General features: G+C 43.4%; 1 protein-coding gene across 1 annotated transcript in view; it reads right to left on the minus strand.

The window, feature by feature from the left end:
• Positions 1–4,488: 4,488 nt before the first annotated feature.
• Positions 4,489–9,473, minus strand: part of LOC109919282 (probable G-protein coupled receptor 139) — a 28,704-nt gene continuing 23,719 nt past the window's right edge. Inside the window, exon 3 of the mRNA XM_048620773.1 lies at positions 4,489–5,426. Within this exon, the coding sequence (XP_048476730.1) occupies positions 4,489–5,426 (938 nt within the window). The remainder of the gene's footprint in view (positions 5,427–9,473) is intronic.

Below are 9,473 nucleotides of genomic sequence, written 5' to 3' on the forward strand. Positions count from 1 at the left end.
ATGGTCAGTCGGGCAGAAAAGTGTCTGTGTGGCTTGATTTCTTCGTTGAGAATTCATAGCAATTGATACAACTGAGTGGCTTGATATTTCGGAGGGCAGTTAAGAGTCAACCACATTCCTGTAAGACTGGAGCCATATGTAGGTCAGAGCAGGTGAAAATGGTAGATTTCCTTCTCTGAAGGACATTGGTGAGCTTGATGGATTTTTCTGACAATTTTCAGAAAAATTGGTTTCGTGATCATGATTAGAATCTAAATTCCAAATATTTATTAATAAATTCAGATTCCATGATTTGCTGCAGTGGGATTCAAACCCAGATGTCCAGAGCATTAGCCTAGTTTTTGGATTAATCTGTAAGTTCCTGCAGTCCCCAGAGGCCGACCCACCTCTATACTCTCTGACAACATCTACAACCCTCCATATCTCTAACTTCCTACAGCCCCTGCACACCTATCTCTGTAACCTTCGCCAGTCCCCACATCCTGCCCTGTCTCTGTAATCTTCGAGCCACTACGCCACTCCCTATCTCTGTAATATGCCCCAATCCCTGCAAATCTTTCTATCTCCGTATCGTCCTTCAGCATCCACATACCTGTCTATCTATCTAACTTCCACCAACATCTATATCCCTCCCTATAACTGTAACAATCTTCAAACCAACACACATCCCTATCTCTGTAACTTACACCACTCCTTGTGTCTGTAATGCTCTCCAATCCCTACAAAATATCTGTAAACTCTTCTATCCCTGATACTCCTTCCTATTACTGTAACTTGCTCCAGGACATGTACTGCTCCTTATATCTGTCTATCCTTGCACCACTTGCTATCTCTGTAACCTCCTCCAGCCAATACAGACCTCCATCTCTGTAAAACCTGGACCCCTCCATGAGCCTGAGCCCCAACTCAGCACACTGCCTTTGTAACCCCCTTTGGGCACTTACACCCACCCTATCTCTGTAACCTCCTCGAGAACCTGTGCCCTTCCCTATTGCCATAACCTCCTCCAGCAACTATATCACTCCCTATCATTGGTCACTAGTCCAGCCCTGACATCCCTCCCTGTCTCTGTATCATCCTCTAGTAGCTGTATCCTTCCCTATATAGTGAGCCACCTTCACCATCCACATCCCTCCCTATGTCTGTAACATCCTCCAGCCACTACACCACTCGGTAACTCTATCACCCCTTCCAGATGAACCAGCCCTCTATATTAATGTGACACTATCCCATCTCTGTATCTCTGTAACTTTCTTCAGCCCCTACATACCTCCCTACCTCTGTAATGTCCTTCAACCCCTATATCTCTCCCTATCTCTGTATCATACTCCAGTCCATATACCCCTCCCTTTTCTTGTAACCTGTCACAGCAACTACCTGCCTCCCCATTTGTGTGTCATCCTCCACTGATATAGTGATTGGCTAGGTCATAGGAGGAGAGTCACATTGGGATTAGAGTTTCTGACTCACATAAAGAGTCAATTCTGGATATTTTATCAGTTTAAATAAGCTTGAAACTTTCGCAGAATAAATAGCTCAAAAATTAAGTCCCCATTTCCCTGAAACCCTCAGTCTGTGCAAGAGGAAGAATTTTTGACTAACATTTTAAACCTCACCATCTTCTGTTTGATCACTTCACTGATGATCTTTTCATAGCATTGTGTTCTCTTTGTAAAGTGAAGCTGTTTTGATCTTCCCTCTGATCACATTCACTCCCAGACCGATCAGCCAGAGACACAGTCAGTGCAGTGACCTTGCCTTCCCTGGGTTTACTCGTGCAGCCTCAGACGAAGCCAGTTTACAACCCGATTGTGATGTCGGATCTCTCTCTGTGATGTACACGGTGAGGTCACACTGTTCTGTGAGGTCACACTTTGACCTGTCCAGTTCAAGGGGCCTCGTCACGATCAAACAGGGAGTTACCGAAACCCTCACCTTTCTGTGGTTACAATGTCATGATCTTCCAGAATGCACAAAGCTGTCCCAGACATAGACAGGAGGGTGAACAAGTGATGGGGCTGTCACAGTTCTTTGTGCCTTCTCTTGGTAATACCTAGGGATCATTTGCCACTCACTAGTGATCATCAAGGGCTGGGAGAAGCTGCTCAGTGAGGGAGCTGAGAATTAGTATCAGTTATCACCCTTCCTTACCTCTACAACCTCCTTCAGCATCTCCATCTCTCCCTACCTCTGCAACCTCTTCCAGCCCCAACACAGCACCCAATCTCCGTAACTTCCTTCAGCTACAACATCCCTTCCCTGATTCTGGAACATCCTCCAGCCCCAATAGCCCTCCCTATCTCTGTACCCTCCTCCAGCATCTACATCCCTCCTTATTTATGTATCCTCCTCCAGCCCGTACAGTCCTCCCAATTTCTGTCATCTCCTCCAGCTCGTAAACTTCTCCCTATCTCTGAAACTAAGCTTGAATTTTTAATTCCTCTCCGGCCATGGGAGAAGAGCCAGAGAACTGGAGGATGGCACTTGGAAAAGCATGGGTTAATTAGGGACCGTCAACATGGCTTTGTTAGAGGAAGAATACAGCTGGTCAGGCAGCATCACAGGAGCAGGAAAGTCAGTGTTTCAGTTCAGGAACCTTCATCAGGACTGGTGAAGGGTCCTGACCTGAAACATCAACATTCCTGCACCTCTGATGTTGCCTGACGCGCTGTGTTGCTCCAGCTCCACACTGTATTGTCTCTGGCTTCTAGCATCTGCAGTTCTTGCTATCTCCTAGTCGCTGAAAACGTGATCATATGTGTGGATGAGGGAAGATCAGCTGATGTAGTTTATATGAATTTTATGTAAAGTTTTTGACGAGGTCCCAAATGGGAGACTGACTGAGAAGGTTAAAGCACATGTAACTGAGGTAAACTTGGCAATTTGGATCAGTAACTGGCTCAGTAATAGGACATGAATGGTAGTGCCAGAGGCTGTTTGAGTGACTGGAAGCCACTGTCCAGTGCTGTACCACAAGGATCAGTACTGAAACCCTTATTGTTTGTTATAGGCATAAATGATTTAGATGAAAGTGTGGGGGAATGTTAAGCAAATTTGCAGATGACACCAAGATGGTTAGAGTGGTTAATAGTGAAGAAGATGGTTGTAGGTTACAAGAAGATATAGATGGGTTGGTCAGATGGGCAGAGCAGTGGTAGATGGTATTTTACCCTGATAAGGGTGAAGTGATGCACTTTGGACGTAGAAACAAGATGAGGGACACTGGGTAGCTTAGAGGGACCTTGGGGTAATTAATCACAGATCCCTGAAGTCAGCAGAACACATGAATAGGATAGTTAAGAAGGCAGATGAAAAACTTGCTTTCATAAGTCATGGCAAAGAGTATAAGAGCAAGGAGGTAATGTTGGAGTTGTACAGAACATTGGCCAGGCCAGAACTGGAGTACTGTGTACAGTTTTGGTCACCTCACCACAGGAAAGATGTGATAAAACAAGAGGGGATACAGAAAAGGTTAACCAGGATGTTGCCTGGGATGGAGAAATTGAGCTATGTGGAGAGACTAGATAGGTTTGGGATTTTTTCTTTGGAGAAGAGGAAACAGAAAGGGGGACGTAACTGAGATGTATAAGATTATGAGGGGTATGGACAGGGTGAACAGACATCAGCTGTTCCCCTTCATTGAAGTGCCAATCTTGAGAGAACATTGTTCTAGGGTAAGGGGCAGGAGATTCAGAGGGGATTTGGGGAAAAAAAATTCACTCAGCAGGTGGTGGGAATCTTGAATGCACTGCTTGGGAAGGTAGTGGAGGCTGAAAATGTTACAACCTTTAAAAAATATTTGGAGGAGTACGTCAAATATCAGAACATTGAAGGATATGGGACAAGTGCAGGAAATTGAGATTAATGCACTTTTAGTGGTAGTTATGTCAGTCCAGGCTTGAGAGGCCAAGGGGCCTTTTCTGCACTGTATGAATCTATGAATCTATTGTCCATCTGTTGTAGAACAGAAGGACCTAGGGCTTCAGGTACATATTTCTTTGAAGTTTGAATCACAGATAGACAGGGTGGTTTAAAAGTCTTTAGCACACTTGCCTTCATTGCTCAGTCCTTTGAGTATAGAAGTTGGGGAGTCATGTTGAGGTTGCCTTTTCTGGAATACTGTGTTCAATTCTGGATGCCCAGTTATTGGACGGATATTATTCACCAGGAGAGTGTTCAGAAGAGATTTACCAGGATGTTGCTAGGTATGGAAGGTTTGAGTTATAAAGCAAGGCTGGATAGGCTATACAATTCAGAGGGCTGGACTGGTTCAACATCAAAACAGGGATGCATCTGAACGAAAAGAGACCGTTGTGATCTTAGCTCCTGGTATGTAAACACCATCAGGACTGTTTCACCCTGAGAAATAAGCAGGCATCAAACATGGTGTGCAGTTTGAAATAATGTATTCCAAAAACGTTTCACAAGTGCAATCCTTCTCAACCCACAACAGAACAGACCATTCTGAGTGAGAACTTGGGTTGATATTCACTTAGCTTGGGAAGAAAGTTTTGGTTTAATGCTTTTTTGAAACAAAGTCAACATCAAAATGAAAGGAGATTTCATCATCTTCTCCATCTCTTCCCTGAATTTGGTCTGTGTTGTTGTATAAATACACGTGTTTGTGCAGGAACTCAAGTACAAAAGAATATACCCAGTTTCAGTGGCAACGTATGTAGGAGCTGTATAATCACCTCGGTAATACACTGTTGTTGTGAGTTTACTGGTTAAAAAGTTAACGATGGCTGTTAGCCACAACAGGAGAAAACTGCTTGATACACTGAACAGTAAAACTATGGATTTCCTTCTGGTTTTCATCTCTGGGTCAGTGCTATTCTCATTGCTGAGACCCCGCAGTTGCCTGCGGACTCTGCTGGTCACTAAAATACGCCTGATTGTCAAAGAGTTAAACAGTAATATCAAACAAAAAGGCAGCCATGCAACTAAAATACTTTTCATCCAGGAGTATGCCTCACCTGCAGTTGATGTGTAAAAGGCCACATTGGATTGACAACCCCAAGCAATGTTGGAAATTATTTGTTCAGGGTCATATGCAAACCAGAAGGGTATGTTCTCCAAAGAAATCAGGGCAGAGAATGTGGTCATAATGAAAGTCGCAGTTCTTACTGTGCAATAGTTTGATTTAAACTTCTGACAACAGATAGTTACAAAACGGTCAATTGTGAAGAAAACAGTAAACCACACAGACATATCCAATGTGGCAGGATTGACACACAGGATGAACTTACAAACAACAGTGTAGGACAGAAATGAATCTGGAAAGTGATAACTCAAAATGTGATATACTATGACATTGAAAAATATGACCAGGAAGTCTGCTGTTGCCATGGTGATCATGTAAACCGAGATACATTTGGAAAGTCCACAATTTCCTCTGGAGAGAATGATGATGGCCAGTAAGTTTGCTGTGAAATGGAGACAGGAGAGATAATAAAGCGGGACTCTATTAAAAATCAAATCACAGTAAATATTTGGGATGTATTCAAATTTGATATTACGCAGAGCTTGCCACAGATTTGTTTTCATGAGATAAATCAATGCGACTGACAAATTGTCTACGGGAAAAAAAATGCTGAGGATTTAATATTTGTGTTGTTCCAACAAACTTTACTTAGACATTGCCATAAATTAGATATAACATCCAGATAATTGCTGAACATGTGTATATTCTAGTAAAATGTTCAGTTTAGTCACAAGCATTGGATTAATGTCTGAATATTTGAATTTCTTTGCTGATACTCATCCTGGAGGAGCTATTCAGTAAACATGCAGCACCAACTCCATATTCCCCAATTCCTTCGGGTGGATAAGTAGCTCTGCAATGAGGACTATTCCTGAAAGCTGTTACATGAACACCATGATATTCACTGCTCATGAAAAAGAAAATGCCTTACCGGGAATGCCAAAGGCTGCAATAACAGGATAGCAAATGTTCTTTATCTGGAGAATTGTTACCATTCTTTTATGAAGAATAAGCAAATTCCCTCAAGTTTTCTGGTTCTAAGTGAAATGCATCTGAGATCTTTAATTTCACCTCCTTTATAGCTCAAGCCATGTCCCTGAGAGTAAATGAGGTCATGCAATAGCTGTGTAAAAACAATTAGTTGCAGTCCTTTTACAAACAAGGGATGATTTTCTACCCCAGTACAGCTGGGTCATCAGGGGATGGTTACAAAGCTCAGGCCATGAATTTCCAAACATTAAAACTGGTGAAGGGAAGATGATCCCAGAGGATAAACGCTCTGGGCATATTTTGTGAAGATAGGACAGACTATTTCTTTAGATTTGCTGTTGTGGAATCATATTAATTAAAGAAAACCTTCAATTAGTCGCTATTTAATAATGTTATTCAGTCCAAGAATGACAATGTAATGGTCCTGACTGTTGCCTCATTCCTCACAATGCAATGCATCATGTAATGTCATTATCAGTGATGGTAACAATTCTCTAAGTTTACGCCTCATTGTCATCTGCTAATATTCCTGGCAATGCACTAAACTTAACATTAATGTTAACTTGACTCAAACAGAACACAGGAAATACTCTAACATTGTGTAAAGGAGGATTTGCCCTCACCCTGTGTATCAGATTAACACAGGTAATTCACTCTTCTGGGCCAGGCTCAAAATTCACCTCCCAGACAATGACGACTGTTCATTTGAATGTGAAGAACCAGGAAACTACCAGATCAGAATGGAGAGAAACAAATAATGAAATTTGTGGTGAATTTATGGAATGCTTCCTTCCTGTTTGGGAATCTTGAAAAGGCGATATCATGGAATCATAGATTCATACCGTATGGAAGAGGCCCTTCTACCAACTTAAAACACACTCGTACCTACACAAGTCCCACTTTCCACACTAGGCCCATAATATTGAATATTATGACACCACCTGTTCATCCAGGTTCTTTCTAAAGGTTTCCATTTCAACTACCCTCCCCCACACAGTGAATTCCAGATTGCCACCTACCCTCTGGGTGCAAAATAATGCTCGAATCCCTTTTAAACCTCCTGCCTTTCACTTTAAAAGTTTGTCCCTTGTCATTGACCCTTCAGTCAAGATATTTGACAATGTGTTTGAACAGATGAGATGGTGTGAATGTGTGATGATGTGGAAGAGAGCGTAAGAACATCTGACTGCACGTGTGTGTGAGTGAATGAGTGTGCTAGCACATGGATGCGTGAGCAGGTTTGTGTGTCTATGACTGCAGTACATAATGTGATTTAATAAGAGTGACTGAATAAGAGTGAGTGTGTGCCTGTGAGGGTTTTGCTGCAATGTGTGAGAGACTGAGTGCGTGAAAATGAGTTTGACAGAGTGTGTGAATGAATCAGAGATGGGATCCTATGTGTGATACAGTGAGTGGTATCGAGTGTGTCAGACTGTGAGAGTGTGTGCGAGTGTACAGGAGACTGTACGTTTTGTGCTGTACTGGGCAGGATGATCTCTGGCAGCCTCACGCTTCTCAGGGATATGATCGCCTACATGCAGGATGGGATGTGGTTGGGGGGTGGGGCAGGGAGATGGTGGATGCCTGCCTTATCAGCCTGGATCAGGAGAAGGCCTTGACATGCTATTGCACACATACATGAGGGACGTGCTCTCCATATGGGCTTCGGGGAAGGAAAGTACAATCAGATCTGAGTGCTATATACCAGCATCATTAGTGCAGTCTCAATCAATGGGTGCAAATCAGAAAGCTTCTTGATTCGATCTGGAGTCAGCCAGGGCTGCCCACTCTCTCCTGCTTTGTTTGTGTGTTATATAGAACATTTTGTTGAGTCCATCAGGAAGCATGTGAACCTGAGAGGGGTGACTGTTCCAGGCAGCAGAGGTCTGCAGGTCAAAGCCTCCCTGTACATGGATGATATTACAGGTTTCTGCTCAGATCCATTGTCAGTGCACAGACTCATGAATATCTGCGACCAGTTCAAACTGGCCTTGGCTGCCAAGATAAATCGAGGCAAGAGCGAGGCCATATGCTTTGGGAACTGGGATGGCCTATCGGTTATCCTCTTCACTGTCAGGACAGATTACTTGAAGATGCTGTGAATACAGTTCAGAGGGGCCGAAGCAGACATAAAATCTTGGGAGGAGCTTATTGCCAAGGTGATGACCTCTCCCTATCCATTGTTTTGGTTGTATGTGGCACAGCTCTGGCCCATTCCCAGAACTTGGGTCAATTCAGTCATCCAAGCCATCTTCCACTTCATCTGGAGGTCTAAGATGGACCATGTCTGCAGGGACTCCATGTACAAAACTGTGGATAAGGTGGGGGAAGAATATACACAACGCTGCTGTCATCTTGATGGCCACCTCACTGTGTGGCTGCATCAAGCTGTGCATAGACCCTTTGTACGTAAACATCAAATGTCAGTACGTACTAAGGTTGTACCTGTCCCCGGTGTTGCAAAAGATGGGACTGGCCTCATTGCTGTGGAATGCTCCAAATAGTTGGACCTGTCCTTCATGAAGAAATTTGTAAAGTAAAACACCTTTGAACACAAGTCCATCAGGGAGTGGTCAGCAGTGTCCTCAAGAACCTGCAGGAAAAAGAGAAGGTGGATCCTGTCAAGTGGTTCCCTGTGCAGATTGTCAAAGGAATTTGGCAAAATGCCTCATCACCAGAACGTTTCAACAAGCACCAAGACAACACTGGCTGGTGGTGAGAAGGGCATTACCAGTGAGATCCTTCTTGTATGCCCAGACGTGTATGCCACCGCATGCTGCCCTCGAAGCAGCTGTGGAGGGCTAGAGACTGTCACACATCTCCTTCTGGAATAAGTCTTTGCAAAGGAAGTTTGGTGAAAAATGTAATAGTTTTTGTTGAGGCTTGTCCTGAGCAGCTCTGTGATGCAGGACTCTTTTCTCTGGAGTCTGTTCCCCAGGATACACAACAAGACAAATATCATCTGCGCCTGGAGGACCATCGAAGTGGTGAATGACACTGTTTTTTCTGCCTGAAACTTGGTCTTCCAGAGCAACGATTTTCCCCTGACCGAGTGTTGCAGACTGGCACATACCAAGGTGCAGGACTATGTGCTGAGGAATGCTCTAAAGCTTGGGGCAGCAGCCACCAAGGCACAGTGGGGAAAGACCAGTGTATGAGGTCTTTCTGCCCAAGTTAAATGGGGTCCATTCAGTTATCGCACCCTTCGTGTACGTCAAATATATGTAAATATAATCTCATACAAGAGATGCCTTTGGTTTGTTTATGAGATACAGTCCAGCTCCAATGTTTTTGTTTTCTTCATATTCTATTGTACAGAACCTCAATGCTTTAGTAACTATGGATATATGTATGTTTTAAGAATTAAGTATATTTTGAAATTAAAGAAAGCTCCTTCCTTAGATAGAAGACCCAAAACTGCTCACAATATTCCAAAGATAGTAGGAACTGCCGATGCTAGAGAATCTGAGATAACAAGGTGTAAAGCTGGATGAACACA

The sequence above is a fragment of the Rhincodon typus genome, chromosome 48 (genome assembly GCF_021869965.1).
Source record: "Rhincodon typus isolate 14 chromosome 48, sRhiTyp1.1, whole genome shotgun sequence".
NCBI lineage: Eukaryota > Metazoa > Chordata > Chondrichthyes > Orectolobiformes > Rhincodontidae > Rhincodon > Rhincodon typus.